The sequence below is a fragment of the Juglans microcarpa x Juglans regia genome, chromosome 4D (genome assembly GCF_004785595.1).
Source record: "Juglans microcarpa x Juglans regia isolate MS1-56 chromosome 4D, Jm3101_v1.0, whole genome shotgun sequence".
NCBI classification, from domain to species: Eukaryota; Viridiplantae; Streptophyta; class Magnoliopsida; order Fagales; family Juglandaceae; genus Juglans; species Juglans microcarpa x Juglans regia.
Genome location: NC_054600.1, coordinates 63184 through 80221, shown reverse-complemented (window position 1 = coordinate 80221; position 17038 = coordinate 63184). Strand labels below are relative to the sequence as shown.

Genomic DNA, 17038 nt, shown 5'->3' with positions numbered 1-17038 from the left:
AGCAAACATCTTCAAACTAAAAATTGTCGCAGAAAAGGACTGTTTCAATTGTAACTAGCGACTCACATCAGCCTCGAGTATTCCTCGTTAAGAAAGGTGGAGTGAAAGGAGAGATTATGGGATACGAGGTAGCCTTTCAATTTCCATCTTTGCATCTTGAGAACAAGATTCCAGTGGGAGGTGGGAGGAATGATAATTAAAGTTCGTGTTTGTGCGGGATTGGATTTTGCTTAACACTGATTTCTTAGCATAATAGGAGTGTGTTTTTTTTTTTTTTTTGAGCTATTTATCTTCCAAATATGTTTTTGCTGTTAAGTAGTCGAAGAATTTTTAATAATCTTATTAATAACTCTCACTTGAATCCGAAGAATATCATGGTTTAAAGAGTCATTGCTGGTTCTAAGTACTTGGGGTTAAATGAAAAATATCATAGAAGTGTTCTTTCTCTAATGTAGACATAGATTTGGGACGATGTGCTTCAGAAGTGTTGTTAATGGAGATGGTCATGGAACTTGCCAAGTATTCTGGAAGGGTTAATGCAGACTCATTTTGCTTTAAGCACAATTTTTCTTTGCCTTTTCTGGATATGTGGGAAGTGGGTCCTCCGTTTTCAGGTGGTTCTCTAATGGTTATGGGAGGGAGAGGAATTGTTCTGGCTATGACTACCATGTAAGACCCTTGGTTGTTAGGCATGATATTTTGGTCTCTAGTGTGGTTAAACCTTCTCACGTCATCATTCTCCGGCCCCATCCACGATCCGAATTTAGGTGCTTCTGTTAGTATTGTCAAAACTGGATAGGATTGCTGAATATGGCCTAGACGACCATAGCAGTAGCAAAATTATGATAATCTCTCATATTTAAAGAAAACCTAGGTTGCAGGTCTACTTGGACGAGATAAAGGAAAGCTTTTGAGGAAAGGTTTATCTACATTGATTTCTACTTGCACTCTCATGAACCTTCTTAGAGCTATTCCAAAGCTTGAGACCTAATCAACTTGGATGAGATTACCCAGTACATTTCCTATTTTCTTGGCATTCGGGTTGATCATCATTTCTAGAGGAAGATCATGAATTCGCAACCTGAATATTGACATGTTTAGCGTGATTTCATGAATGCTTAGGCCTTCCTGAATGAGCTTATGAAACCTTTGACATTCCATGGTCGTTGAGCTAGTACACATCTTTTTAATTTTTCTTTTTCGTAAACCTACGTCCTCTGCATGGCGGCCGTTGATGGCCAGCCTTCCATGGCTGGTCCTCCTCGGTCGTACACTGATCTATTCTCAACCGCTCCCCAACCACTGCCAGAGGTGGTTGTTCCGTTCAGGCAACCGAAATACATGGAAGGTGAAGAAGTTTTCTTCTCCTTCTCTTCTGAGGAAATTCTCAAAACTTCGGAACCTTTTAGATTCTCCATGGTTGTAAAATTCTTACGACAGAGACCCTCTCTCGATTGCATCTGTGCCTTCATCCGAAGCCGCTGGGGTCTGTCATCGATGCCCGTAGTTTCGGCCATGCAACGCCCTAGAAATATATTCATTCGCATGACCAACGAAACTGACCTTCATAAGGCCTTGTCAAGGGAGTCGTGCAATATAGAAGGTGTTCCATACCGTCCTTTTGCTTGGTCTCCTGAGTTTGATGAAGATCTGGAACCGCCGTTTGTTCCTGCTTGGGTGTTCTTACCTGGCCTTCCTCCCAACTTTTACCATTCTTCTGTACTCGAGATGCTTACGGCACCGATAGGGAGATATATCCGTCGCGATAATCCTACGACGTGTGCCACTCGCACAGATGGGGCTCGGGTTTGCTTAGAGATTGATGCCTCAAAGGAGCAAATCTCACATTTTTGGATTGGTATTCCTGGGATGCCAAGAAGCCGTAGGCAGGAGATCATATACGAGACTTTGCCGGCTTACTGCTTGAAGTGTCGCTGCCAAGGCCATAATCAAAAGACCTGTCGGTATGGAAGAGACCAGAAACCAAAGGAAAAAGGAGGCTGTTCCTGTCTTGGTTGGTGAGAATATGGCTGCCAATAATCACGAGGTTATCCCGAAAGCTGTGAATGATGTTGAATTTCCGTTGGAAAATTTTGCCGATGAAGATGATGCGGGTCAAGGTACTGTGGGTATGCCGAAGTCTGGGTTGTGTGAGGACGCTTTTGGCATGGGGTCTCGTATTGAGGTTCTCTATGAAGGTAAGCAGCCCAGCACCGTGGCGCATGTTGAAAATGGGCCCAGCCTTCCTTTGGAACCAATTATATTTGAGGAGCTTAATGAAGAAGTTGATGAAGAATTGGCCCATGATGGGTGTGTCCATGCCCAGTACGGTAGTGACCCAGATTGTGCGGACGTTGAACGTGAGAAAAATTGCATTGATGGTTTTATTTGCTCTGACTCTGATTCAGACGGGGTCTTTGAACATTTATCTAAGGAAAATCTTGTGGTCTCAGACTCGGATTTTCAGTCAGGAAAGCAATGTAAAGGGAGAGGTATTAAATTAAGGGGTTCTTCTAGGGTTGTAAGCAAGCCCTCCCGTCTTAATTTATGAATAGTTCTTTCTTGTATTGGAATGCTCGGGGTGTGGGGACGTCGAGAAAGCGCCTTAAAAATCTGGTATCGAAGTTCCATCCTAAAATTCTTGTTATTGCTGAGCCTATGGTTAGTAAATCCAGGTTAGATATGTGGTGTGATAGATTGCATTTTGATTATTGTTGTTCTAATGTGGATGAAGGTGGTAAATTATGGATGTTTTGGGCTAAGGATTTAAATTTAGTTGTCGAGTGTATGTGAGATCAATTCTTGACAGTTCGTATTTCTAATTTGCATGATTTTCGGATTACTTTTGTTTATGCGAAATGCTCCTATTTGGAGCGTCGAAGAATGTGGGATTCGTTGATGGGTGCTAATATTCATCAATTACCTTGGATGGTGATGGGTGATTTTAATATTATCAGAAATGACTCTAAGCGTAGAGGTGGTAGGCCGAGGTTGGCACTGGCGATGGAGGAGTTTAATGGTTGGGTGGGCGCTTGTGGGCTCCTTGATATGCCTTTCCGTGGAAATTCTTTATCTTGGTGTAATGGTCATTCTGGAAGTTCCAGGCATTGGGCGCGTCTTGATCGTTGTTTTTTTAATACAGCGGCCCTTGATACTTTCCTTGATGCTACTATGGAATACTTGGCACGTACCTCTTCTGATCATGCGCCGATGACGATCTTGTTGGAGAATCAATTTGTTCGATATGGTTATACTTCCTTTAAATTTCAACAAATGTGGGTTTCTCATGCTCAGTTTTTTGATTGTGTTTTGCACTCTTGGAATAATAATGTTATTGGGGGGTCTCATTTGTATATGCTTGTTACTAAACTTAAAAGACTAAGAACTGTTTTGAGAATTTGGAACAAGAAAGTTTTTGGTAGAACAGATACTCACATAGCGGCTCTTGAGGATCGGATAAAGGGCTTGGAGGCCAGTTTGCAATCTGAGTATACCGAAGACGTGGAGGACGACCTTGTTGCCTCCGAGTTAGAGCTATCAGTTTGGATGGATAGGGAAGAAAAACGCTTAGCCCAATAGGCTAAACAAGGTTGGATTCAAAAGGGTGAAGCTAGTTCTAATTTCTTTCGTGCTATCAGTCGTCGTAATCATAAAGAGGTGAAAGAGATGAAATTAGAAGATGGTTCTATTCTTTCCTCTCCAGAGCAGATCCACGAAGGGGCTATCTCTTATTTTTCTCAATTATTGGAGGCTGGCATTGTCCGTGTTGAGCCGTGCCTGGGAGATTTAGTTCAACCAATTATCTCGCAGTGTGACAATGATTTTATTTCTCATGTTCCTTCATCTCGGGAAGTCTATGATGCTCTTTGCTCCATTCCGGAAGATAGTAGCTCGGGTCCTGATGGATTTGGGTCGGGCTTCTATCGATCTTGTTGGCATATAGTGGGTTCTGATGTTGTTGATGCTGTGGCAGAATTTTTTCGAGGTATGGTCCTTCCACGCTTTTTTAATGCAACTTTTTTTATTTTAATTCCTAAAGTGGATAATCCGACGAGTTTTGATAAGTTTAGGCCTATTAGTCTATGTAGTGTGTTCTATAAAATTTGCACTAAAATTATGGTTAACCGTATCTCCCCTTTGCTTGCTAAAATTATTTCTCTTGAACAAGGAGCCTTCCTTTCGGGTCGTAGCATTTTTGAAAATATTAGTGTCACCCAAGAGATGATTCACTCTATTAATAAACCTGCTCATGGTGGGAATGTTGTTTTGAAAATTGACATGGCTAAGGCCTATGATAGTGTAGACTGGTCTTTTATTTTGCATGTTCTAAAAGCTTTTGGGCTCTCTGAATTTTTTGTATGTTGATTCGTCATTGCATCACTAATCCTTGGTTCTCAGTGGTTATGAATGGTGTTCCCAAATGTTTTTTCAAAGGTGGTCGTGGGTTGCGTCAAGGTGACCCCATCTCTCCTTATTTATTCATTCTTGTGGAGGAAATTTTTTCGAGGATGATAAAAAATTAGGTTCAAATGGGTAAGATCATTCCGTTTGTTCATTCGAGAGGTTCCCCTATTATTTCTCACTTGCTTTATGCAGATGATGTGGTGATTTTTTGCAATGGGGGCAAGGCTTCTTTGAAAGCCATTACTGATGTGTTGAAGACTTATGAACTGTGGTCGGGGCAAGCAGTGAGCAAACACAAATCCTCTATTCTTTTCTCTTCTCAAGTTTCTGTATCTAGACGTCGAGCTCTTCTTCGCTTCACTGGTTTTACGGAAGGAAGTTTTCCTTTCAAATATTTGGGAGTTCCTATTATTTCAGGACGTCTTAAGATTTCTCATTTTGATGACTTGATTGCCAAAGTTCAGTCCAGATTGGAGGGATGGCAAACCAGATTGTTATCCAGTGGTGCGCGATTGATTCTTATTAAACATGTGCTTCAAAGTATTCCTGTGCATAGCCTTTCTATTCTAAAGACGCCCAAAGCTGTGATTGAGAAACTTCAAAGAATCATCAGTACCTTTTTTTGGGGCTTTAAAGATGGTAAACCTAAGAAAAAATGGCGTTCTTGGGTGGATATTTGTAAGCCTGTCACAGAAGGTGGGCTGGGAATTCGTAGCCTGCAAGACGTGCAGTCTTCTCTTCACATGAAGTTAGCTTGGAACCTATTGCAAGGTACTTCTATTTGGTCCCAGTTTTTCTTTGCTAAATATATTGGTGACAAACATATTTCTATGGTGGATCCAAAGAAAGGGTCTATTTTTTGGAAGATGATTTTGAAAAACATTCCCTTAGTGCAAGCTAATTCTAAATGGAGAGTTCGCGAGGGTAAACTCTTTTTTTGGCATGATAATTGGGCATATGATGGCCCTCTTTGCGCTAACACTACGATTTCTGATAAGCCAAATCTAAAATTGGAAGATTGTAAAACTGGGTTGGGTTGGAATATGGAGTATTTTTCTCAGTTGGTTGGACATCATAAAGCTGAGGAGCTCATTTTGAAGCTGGGTCGGGTTAAAAGTGGGAAGGATATGTTGATTTGGCTCCCTAATGCCGACGGGCATTTCTCTACTAAAAGTGCATGGAATTGTATTCGTATGAGGGGTCCAGAGTTCCCTTGGGCAAAATGGGTATGGCATCCTGCTCTTCCCAAAAAAATGTCGATTACTATGTGGAAGGCCATACATGATTGTCTTCTTGTTGATGACAGAATTTGCAGAATTGGTATTTCTATTGTCTCAAGATGCGATTGTTGTTCCAATCCTAAATATGAAGATGCTAATCATTGTCTTGCGAGAGGGGAATTTGCTAAAAAAATTTGGCGTCTATGTTCGGTGGTTCTTGGTGTTCCTTGGATGGAAGGTGGTTCTTGGAGACAGATGGTGGAGTGTTGGTATAGGCGGGCAAAAAATTCTAATCGCCCTGGTCAATTGCTGGGTCTTCTTCCGGCTATCATTACTTGGAGATTATGGGGACGTCGTTGTAAGGCTAGGATGGAAGGCTTGATGGAATCAGTCCAACAGGTTTGGTGCTCCATTAAATATTGGGTTTCTTGGATTGCTTTAAAACTCAAGGATGTCAATTTGCTTACTCGGCGCGATGAAGGTATTCTACATTGTTTCAATATGCCATTAAATGTCATGCGTAAGGAATTTATTTTCTCAGTCAAATGGAAGCCACCTAAGCAAGGTTGGGTTAAACTGAACGTAGATGGTTGTTCTCTTGGTAATCCGGGTCCTTTGGGTGCGGGAGGTATCATTCGGGATGATAAAGGTGATTTGCTGTGTGGGTTTGCTGAAGCCACTGGGCATAATTCTAATAATTATGCAGAATTGATGGGTTTACTTCATGGGCTTCGACACATTGGCTTGTTGGGTATTTCTTCTGTGGAGATTGAACTAGATTCCATGTTAGTGCTTAACTGGTTGAGGAATTAGAGATGTGGCCTGTGGTACATGGAAGATTATTGGGATGAAATCCAGAGCCGTATAGCTGGGCTTAATGTTTCTCTTGTTCATTGCTATAGAGAATGTAACTCGGTTGCTGATGGGTTTGCTAAAATGGGTGCTAAGGGTCAATCTGGCTCTTGGTTTTCTTTATCTGCGCTGCCTGCTCCCATTAGAGGTAATATCCGGCTGGACAGAGGGGGTCTTCCCTATATTCGGAAAGTTCGAAGACGTTGCTAGTGGGTTATGGGCACTGGTTTACCTCCAGGTATGGTTTTTTTTTCGTTGCGCTCAGTTAATTTTTCTTACTCTTTGTTTGTGCAGGTTTTGGTTTTGAGTTATTTAGTTTATTCTGGCTTTTTGGGTACCAACTGTATTGTGTTTGAGTTTATGGTTTTTTTGGAGCCCTGGGTTTTGGTTTATTTTATATTTGTAGCCCCCAAGCCTCGGGATGTAACCACGGTATTCCTCCGCCACAAGTGAGGGTTTATTAATAAAATTGGGACGGGGCTGCTATGTGGGTGGCTTCCGACTCTTTTCTTTAAAAAAAAAAAAAAAAAAAAAAAAAAAAAAAAAAAAAAAAAAAAAAAAAACATTCCTAAAAACTTAACAAAAACCCGCACTGTCTCCCACTCCTTAGCTTTAGGAGGCCCATTGTGTCCAGACCCAGGGCCATCATCAAAGTAAGATGTAATTATAATCCTCACTCTCCATCCACTGGAAAGCTTCTCAAACTTCTCAGCCACTTTCAACATCATATAAGTTGAGTTCCATTATGTATGTACATCAAGACGCAACATTTTCTTACAATCAATTATTATTATTATTATTATTATTATTTTTTTCTGCACATCGCTTACACTTGTCTAATCTTGCGGGGGATGAATACACATATCTAACTGCATTTCTAACCGTTGTGATGGTTTCATTGCACTCCTTCAAACCCTCATTCACAATAAGATTCAATATATGAGCACAACATCTCATGTGCATATACTTACCCCCAACAAATTCCCAGCTACTTATCAAAAACAAATTCCCAGCCAAAAACTGTTTCAAATATGAAATTGTAGCATCATTTAAACTTGCATTATCAACAGTCACAGTAAATATTCTATCAATGCCCCAATCAAGCAAGCATGACTCAACATATCTCCCAATAGTATCCCCTCGATGATTAGGGATTAAACAAAAGTTAATGATTTTTTTTACAATTTCCAATCTTTATCAATGAAGTGTGCAGTTAGACACATATAATTCAAATTCTGTACTGATGTCCATGTATCAGTCATCAATGAAATCCTCATCCCACCATTTTTGAACACTTTTTTAAGTTTCTCCTTTTCACATTCATACAATTTGATACAATCTCTTGTAACTGTGACACGACATGACATTTTAAACCTAGGTTCAAGAGACCAACACACTTTCCTAAATCCATGTCATTCAACAACTCTAAATGGCAACTCATCAATACTTACCATCTCTGCAATTGCCAACCTCACAACCTCTTCACTATATTTATGGGTTACAAGACTCCTTAATATACTATCACTCTCTCCAACCCCCTCATCAGGTGTTGCCTCACCTGTCAATATTTTTTGGTACATATCCAAAGGTCCACGTTTATGAAAATTTTTAGAACATGAAGGCAAATGATTTTGCATTGTTGAAGTTGCATTCCACTTTGAGTGGCAAGCGTACGTCTTGCCACAATAATTACATTTAGCCTTTGGATCATCTATAGTACAACCCTCCACCTTCGTAAAATGATCTCAAACAATCGATATATCAGTAGTACTAGTAGGGGCACTATGGGGTTTTGATGACTGGGTCACTCTCAAATCATCTCCCAAGTTAATGGTTAGACTTGATGCATCAACATGAATCGGGATTCGGAGACAACGAAGTATCCATCTAATTTATAAAACAAAACATAAATGTTACACGTTGTCACATACATTATAAAACAAAACAGTGATTAGTATTACACATCAGCTAGTTTGTAACATTGCAAACATCACAAGTGGTTAGACTTGATGCATCAACATGAATCGGGATTCGGAGACAACGAAGTATCCATCTAATTTATAAAACAAAACATAAATGTTACACGTTGTCACATACATTATAAAACAAAACAGTGATTAGTATTACACATCAGCTAGTTTGTAACATTGCAAACATCACAAGTCTAAGACTCTAATCTAAGTTTAGTTCACTCATCTTTCTTCAATGTTGCAAACTAATTATCACACACAATGCTTCATGGAATTTATGCAAAAACAGAGACTTGGGAAGTGCTAATTTAATGTAAGCAAGGGCAAAAACAAAGACTCATGGGATTTATGCAAAACCACAAGTCTATCACACACATGTCATGGGATTTATTCCAAAGCTCATCAAAGCAAAGCAAAGAAATGCATAAGAAATTAACAAAAATTCCTTAGTGTCATAAAAAATTCCTTTCGGCATAAGCTCATTTCGGCATTTCCTCTTCCTCATAAAAAATTTCTCAGAGAAATTAACAACTAACAAGGAAATCCCAACAAAGATAAAATACAAAGGAAATTATAAAACTTACAGTGCGAATGTGGGGCATGTGGGTCGTCGGCAACGAGAGAGGAGAGAGTCTAAGAGTGAGAGCAGATCACTGAGAGGGAGAGGGAAAGAACTGAGACGTCACTAGTCACGAAAGGGAGAGGGACAGGGACTAAGACAGCTACGAAGTGTGAAGAAGGAAGGAAGGAAGGGAGGGGGGGGGGGGGGGGAGAGATTCAAACAACTCCTAACCCTACCAAAAAACGATGTTGTTTCATTTCGTTTAATTTTTTTTTCAAAGGGTTAAAAACAAAACAACACCGTTCCTTGTGAAACAGTGTCATTTTTTATAAGAAATATATATATAAAAAATAAACTTATATATGTCGGTCGGTTCTTCGGTTTAGACCGAGCCTGAACTAGAGACCAAACCGGCCGATGTCGATTTTGTTAATTTGCTACCGTTGGCCGACCGGTTCTCTATCGGTTTCCGTCGGTTCTTGAATCCGACGGTCAGTCTCCGTTAGCGGCGGTCGGTCCAGCCGGTTTATGTACACCCTTAATATTGTTAGCAATGATTAAGTTCATGATCTTAAAGAAGGAAGATAAATCAGTCTGTTTGATGCTATCATCCAATCATAAGGAGGAGCATTTGGACCAACAACCAACTATCTGACCTCATGATTCGCGAGGCCATCGATCTCATCTTAATCAGAGCCCTCTTTCCTTAACTGTCTCCCCATCAGCTGTAGACTCCCTGGGAAGTACGTTCAGATATGCAGTCTGCAAATGTTGGATGCCGATGAAATCAACAAGTTTGTCTGCTGAAAATATAAATGTTGCTGCCCATATAGTGATCGTATATGCATCGTTAGCATCTCGACTGGAGCCACCAAGTGCTCTTTAAAACTTAGTGACGATGTTGATGCATGACATGATGATGAGGTGGAATGCCTCAACCTAGTGGTCTAGAATCGGTGCCCAACCGCCCTCCACGAAAACGGACGCCAAGGAATGTCGTCCGGCCTGTAAATGTATCGCCACTAGTACTAGAGGAAGTTTCCAGCCTTGATTTGCTACGCTTCCTTCCCATAGAAGACATTTTCAACCAATTTAAATAACAAAATTAAGAAAATTAGTTATAAAATATCAAATATAAAACAGTGACAAAATTATATAATGACTAAAATAATTTAAAATTATTTTATTCTCAAGCGTTCGATTGAATTACAAGGTGTTCCAACGCCACAATGCAATTTAAAGTTCGCACAATGTTACATAGGTTCGAACGAAAACAAAAGTATTCAAACGGTTTCTCAATCGTTTTAATACGTTCGAATGTGTTCGAACGCCTTCAAACGTCAATTTTATGTTCAAATGCCATCTTAATTGATGGTCGAACGGTATCCTAACTGTTTGAGATTCTGACCCTTGAGCTCTAACCGTTTGAACTTGTTTCAACCACGTTCGAACGGAATCTGGATTGAGCTCAGCAATGGCTGAGTCAACTCAGTGGCGATTGAAACGAATGGAATCCACTGATTCCTTTTGTTTTTTCCACAAATAATACACACACAAGGCTAGAATGTGCATAGAAGCATCCCGACCTTGTGTTTTCTAGTCCTAGAATGCTAAGTCTATAAATTATATGAGTTTTCAATTTTTTTTTCAAAACTAAATGAAAATAACCAAAAAAATACATTTAAAAGGAGGAAAAATGTACCTTTTGAATAGTTGTACTGATGGTCGATGATAGTGGTGATACGTAAGAACGTCGATAATGGTGATATGACGATGATACGACATTTTTGAGTTTTGAACGTTTCTGCGAATCAGTTCGATCGATCTAGAACCTGGCATCTCTTATAGTGTAGATATGTTCGAAGGCATTTATGCATTGTTCCAACATACGTTCGAACAATTGTCTGTTCGATTGATTGGGAGTTCGAACGTTAGTGCCTACCAATTTGCATATTATATAGTATATATTATATCTATATAGTATATATATACTATATAGATATAACTATATAGTTATTATAACTATAATTATAATATAGTAATATAACTATATTTTAGTATAATAATACTATAGTGTTGGTAATACTATATATTAATATAATGATACTATAGTGTTAGTAATACTATAGATTACTAACATTTAAGATTACTATATACTATATGCTAATACTAATCATTATAGTATAACTATAATCATTATAGTATACTTCAATATCTATCATAACCGTTCAAACAAAGTTTCAAACCATTTGAACGTCATGTAAATATTTAACAGTTTTTACCATGAACAAGTACATTCGAACCGTTTGGAGGGACTCCCAAGAAACATTTACCCACGGAAAAATGCTTGAACGCTTCTACGAAAATTTTGCAAGTGGGAAAAGTTTGCCGCTCAATGAATTTTTCATGTTCGATTGCCAAATATTGTCGTTCGAACGCTTACTGACATAAGAGGTCACCTAGGTGACAGATTATTCCGTCGTAATAAGTTGTACATTAAATAGCATGATGTAGTTTTATGTAAGGGAACTTATTACAACAAAAAATTTTGTCGTAATAAGTTCAAAAACTCTCACTCTCCTTTAAACCATTCCAGCCTCGTCAGTCCATCATTTCGTCATTCTTCTCCTTCAACCCAATGTATAGTCGAAATTGTCTCTCCACAATCCTTCATTTTCTTCCAACAATCCTTCATTCTATGCACATTGCAAAAAGGACTGCACACTTGTATTGATCAAAGGTATAATTTTTGTTAAGAGTAATTCTACATACAATCGTGAAGTACGTAAACGCCACGTGCTTTGAAAAAGAGTGGTGTCCACTATTAAAATATTAATTTTTTTCATGTGGATCCCATATTTTATTCAGTTTTTTTAAAGTGATTACGGGGTAGTTGCACAATTCATGGTTACAAATATCGTTTCTCTTTTGTTAAACATAGTTGTATATTAACTAATTTTCTTCATTATATTGATTTTATAGTTTATATATATATATATATATATATAAGTAAACAAATATTATTAATAAAAGAATGGGCAAAATGCCAATTACAAGAATGGGCACAATGTCCTAGCTAAGTATGCGCAAAAGAAGCAAGGAAATCATGTAGGTCCAAGCCATTAAATTCTACAGTAACGGCCCAAGTACATAGAGATCTAAAAAATAAAACTTTAAGCTCCTCCACCGATCTCTCCTTATCCTCGAACGTCCACTCATTACGCTCCTGCCATAAACACCACATTATGCATGAGGGAATCATCTTCTAAACCGTTTTGATCTGATGCATGCCTCGTATAGTTGACCAACATGCCAATGCTGCCACCATTGTCTTTGGCATAACCCAAGCTAACTCTAGTCTACTAAAACCCTCATTCCAGAGTTCCCTTGTTGTCTCACAATGTAAAAGAAGAAGGTCCACCGACTCACCCCCTCTTTTACACATGCAACACCAATCTGCTATGATTACCCTCATTTTCCTCAAGTTATCAGTGGTGAGAATCTTATCTAAAGAAGCTGTTCATACAAAAAAAATGAAGCTTTAGAGGGTGCCTTGTGTCTCCAAAGCTTTTTCCAAGGAAACTGTGTATCAGGCTATTGTGAAAGAGCCTTATAAAAAGAGTGGACATAAAATATACCTTTCCCTGCAGGTATCCACCATATACCATTTTCTTGCTGAATGTTTGGTCTTGTGGAGTATAATAAACTATAAAAATCTACCAATCTGCTTAATTCCCAATCCTTTGCCGCCCTACTGAAGAGTATATTCCAATTGATCCGCCGTCCAGGGATCCCGATAACTTCCGCTACTGAGACATCTTTAGCACAAGTAATCTGGAAAAGTGAAGGAAATAAATCTTGTAAGGTGCTATTACCACACAAAACATTTTTCCAGAATCTAATCCTATTTCCAACACCCAGTAGAAGCCTAGAGTGTTGCTTAAAAACCTCCCACCCTCTTCTTATGTGATTCCACAAACCCACTCCATAAGCCCCTCTAGCTTCTCTAGTACATCATCCCCCATAGACTTCTATATTTGTTTTCAATCACCTTTTTCCAAAGGGCCTTTGGTTCCTTGATATATCTCCATAACCACTTGCCAAAAAACACCCGATTAAACAACCTCAAATTTCTTATACCCAGACCACCATTAGAGATCAGGCAGCATACATTCTCCCACTTAACTAAATGGAGCTTAAACTATTCCCCCAATCCTCCCCACAGGAAATCTCGTTGTAATTTCTCAATACGGGCCGCCACACTTGCCGGTATAAGGAATAAAGATAATAAATAAGTTGGTAGGTTAGAAAGTATACTCTTGATTAAAGTAGTCCTACCTCCCTTCGATAAGTACATTATTTTCCCTCCTGCCAGTATCCTTTCTGTTTTCTCAATCACCACATCCCACACAAATGACGCTCTCAATGCAATCCCCAATGGAAGTCCTAGATAAGTCATAGGAAAGGAAGTTATCTTACAACCCAGTGTTCTAGCCAGTTGACGGATGTTAGGAACACCTCCAATCGGAACCATTTCAGATTTATCAAAGTTCACTTTCAAACCAGAAGCTGCTTCAAAACATATTAGCAATGCCTTCAAGGCTCACACTTGATTTTGATCGGCCTCACACAAAATAAGTGTATCATCTGCAAACAATAAATGAGAAATATTAATGATCCCTCTCTTCGGAGTTCCAATCGGAAAACCATCTACGAAACCATGAGCCACCAAAGTCGAGATCATCCTACTTAGTGCCTCCATAACAATAACGAAAAGCAAAGGTAATAATGGGTCCCATTGTCTCAAACCGCGTGAACTCTGAAAGAAACCCTCTGGAGTGCCATTAATCAACACTGAGAATCTCACCGTAGATATGCACCAACGGATCCAATTCCTGCATCTTTCCCCAAAACCACATCTCCCAAGTAGATAAAAATGAAATTCCCAATTAACGTGATCATACGTCTTCTCCATATCTAGCTTGCACAAGACCCCTGTGGTTCCAGCCTGTAGTCTACTGGGCAATAAGAACCACATCAAGAATTTGTCTATCTTTTACAAAAGCATTTTGAGGTTTAGTGATAATGTCCCCTATTACCTCGCTAAGTCGGTTTGCAAGTACTTTCGAAATAATCTTGTAGACCCCATTCACTAGGCTAATAGGCCTAAACTTTGAAATATTCGTAGCCCCTGCCTTTTGTGGTATTAAAGTAAGAAAAGTGGTGTTAAGACTTTTCTCAAAATTTTCAACCTTGAAAAACTCCTGAAACACCTTCGTTTGGTCTTCCTTAACCACAACCCAACAATCTTGGAAGAAACCCATAGAGAATCTATCAGGACCGGGCGTCTTGTCTTTAACCATTTTCCGCACTACAACATAAACCTCATCCTCCTCAAAAGCTCTCTCCATCCGAACCACATCATTCGGTCCAATAATATCAAAGACGAGTCCATCAAGTGTAAGCCGCCAACCCACCTGCTTAGTTAGAAGTTTCTCAAAAAAATCCACAACGTAATTGTGAATTCTGCCCCATCAATTTTCAACACCTCTATGTTGTTATTTCTTCTATGGGAATTTACAATTCTATGGAAGTACTTTGTACATCGGTCCCCTTCCTTTAACCACAGTGCTCTTGACTTTTGTCGCCATGAAATTTCTTCTAGTAAAATCATCCTCTCAAGATCTGCAACCAGCGATGTCTTCTGTACTTTTCTTCCTGTGTAAGTGGCCACCCCTCTTGCAGCCTTTGTAACTCCTTAATTTCCATTAGCTTGGATTTCTTATTTTCCCCTATATTTCCAAAAGATTGCAGATTCCACACCTTCAAGTCTCTTTTTAAAAGCTTTCAATTTATTTGCAAAAATGAAGGTAGGGGTATCGTGGAACTGAGAAGAAGACCACCACTGTTTGACCCTATCCATAAACCCTTTCATTCTTAGCCACATATACTCAAGTTTGAAACACCGTTGACCACTACGTAGACCTCCACAGTCAAGCAAAATAGGTCAATGATCTGAAGATAAGCGTTCCAAACACTTTTGCCAACATCTAGAAAATGGATTCCCATTCTGAAGAAATTAAGAACCGATCCAACCTGGACCAAGTCTAGTTATCTGACCAAGTGGCAAAACCCCCTGCAAGTGGCAAATCCACCAGGTTCAAGTAAAAAATGCACTCTGAAAACTCCAACATGGCGGGCCTCACTCTTCTAATTCCAGAGCTTTCACTTGGGAATCTAATGATATTGAAATCTCCACCAATACACCATGGAAGATCCCACCAGCTATGCACCTCTGATAATTCTCCCATAATAACCTTCTGTTAGAGTCTGGGTTAGGCCCATAAACTCCTGCAAAAAAACACAAGAAGTTATTCGACGCATATTTGAACGAGCATGCTACCTTGTACCGCCCAATAAAATCCTCCATTTTTTCCACCACTTGCCTATCTCACATCACCACTATCCCTCCTGATGCCCCATTAGAGGCCAAATACACCCAATCCACGTGGGTACCACTCCATAAACTGCAAATAATTTTCCTATTGATCATCTTCAACTTCGTCTCCTATAAACACTATGTCCACCTTCCACTCAAGATGTAAGTGCCTAATTCGAAGCAGCTAGTTAACCTCGTTGAGTCCATGGACATTCCATGACATAATTTTGGGATTCACTGGGGAAAAGCCAACCCCTTTCCTTTCGACCTTTCCCTGCTAGGACCACCTCCCAAGTTCATTGACCATGTCAATTTGTTAAGCTCCTGTAGTTTCTTTGATTCCCTTTTCCTTTTTTGTTGGTGCCCCACTTCAATAGTTGTAAGCAGCGCCATGAATTGCTCTTCGTAACCTTCACACTGAATCCCCACAATTTTTTGAATCTCTTCCACCGTTTGGAATACCCAATCTGACTTGAGCTGGATAAAAGAAGTTTAGTGGAATAGGGTTTCCCATTCTATTATCCATATGAACATTTTGTAATTCCTCTCCCAGTGAAATCTCATCCAAATCATTCTGCCCACAGACTTCAAGAATGAACATTTCATCCTCCACGCACTCCTCATCTTCCTCATCCAACACAAAATCAACAAAGGGGTTAGAAGGCAAGTTCGTAGGAGTCAAACCCTCACCTTCGCACCTAATCGTTACTTTTTGGCCACTCCTCGGCTAGATCTCGAACTCGACCATCTCATTCTGAACACCCAACACCGGCGGTAAATCATCGGAAGTCTCCACCACTGTCAACATTGTTTGAGCATCCAGTGCCGGTACTTCCTCTGACAATAAGCATATCAGCACAGTCCCAAGCCCTCGATGATCATCGTTGGATGCTTCCTCTCTGCAAAGGTGGACCCTTGGCTGGGAAGCTTCAAGTCTAGGACCAGGCCTACCACTAGACTAAGAGGGCCCAGATCCAACACTAGTGGGGCTACCTTCTAGCCCTCCCTTTTGTAACTTGTCCGAGGCCCATCCACTCTCCTCCAAATCTGCCCGCCCTCTCTCCTCAATTGAGTCTTAATCTAAGCTTTACTGGGCCCAGCCCTAGAACTCTGTCCCTTACCCTTATCCCCCATTGTCTTTCACCTTCCTTAAACAACTCGACAAAACTGATAACTTCAGCCATGTCCCTTTGTAAGAGTTTCAACTGACCCTGCACATCTAGCAACAACCTACGTACTTCCCAGGCCTCCTGACTCACAGTAGAGACTATTTTCCTACTACCTTCGCCCCCTCTGCACATGGTCCTGCACCGTCGAAGAAACCACCTCCCTATAAGACCGAGGAAACGACCTTATCTCACCCCTCCCTTGACCTGCCTGAACCCAGCTGGATTGCCATCCCTGTTTGTCCTCTCCTGACCCCCGACCAACAACTCTTCCCTCAATTTCCTCCATCCCCAACCTCCCACCCCTTCTGGAATGCAAAGAACACTCCTTATCCCCCCTGATTGTACTCAGACACCTCTAAAAGTCTGTCGTGGCTATTCGAGCACCTTTGAGCAGTAAAACTACGATATCCTTCACTGGTTGC

General features: G+C 40.1%; 2 protein-coding genes across 2 annotated transcripts; both read left to right on the top strand.

Annotated features, from left to right (window-relative positions):
* The first annotated feature begins 1221 nt into the window (after window positions 1–1221).
* LOC121259500 lies at window positions 1222–2022 on the top strand. The gene has a single exon (XM_041161106.1). The coding sequence runs from the start codon at window positions 1222–1224 to the stop codon at window positions 2020–2022; it is 801 nt and encodes a 266-aa protein (XP_041017040.1).
* Window positions 2023–2026: 4 nt separating this feature from the next.
* LOC121261366 lies at window positions 2027–3214 on the top strand. The gene is made up of 2 exons (XM_041163699.1): window positions 2027–2471; window positions 2958–3214. The coding sequence occupies exons 1-2, from the start codon at window positions 2027–2029 to the stop codon at window positions 3212–3214; spliced, it is 702 nt and encodes a 233-aa protein (XP_041019633.1).
* The last annotated feature ends 13824 nt before the right edge of the window (window positions 3215–17038 follow it).

Excerpts from the sequence above, each read along its gene's own strand:
- LOC121259500 (XM_041161106.1), top strand. The coding sequence starts at position 1,222 with ATGGCGGCCGTTGATGGCCAGCCTTCCATGGCTGGTCCTCCTCGGTCG.
- LOC121261366 (XM_041163699.1), top strand. The coding sequence starts at position 2,027 with ATGGCTGCCAATAATCACGAGGTTATCCCGAAAGCTGTGAATGATGTT. Across the intron at positions 2,472-2,957 it reads AGACTCGGATTTTCAGTCAG|AAATGACTCTAAGCGTAGAG; the intron begins GAAAGCAATGTA and ends TAATATTATCAG.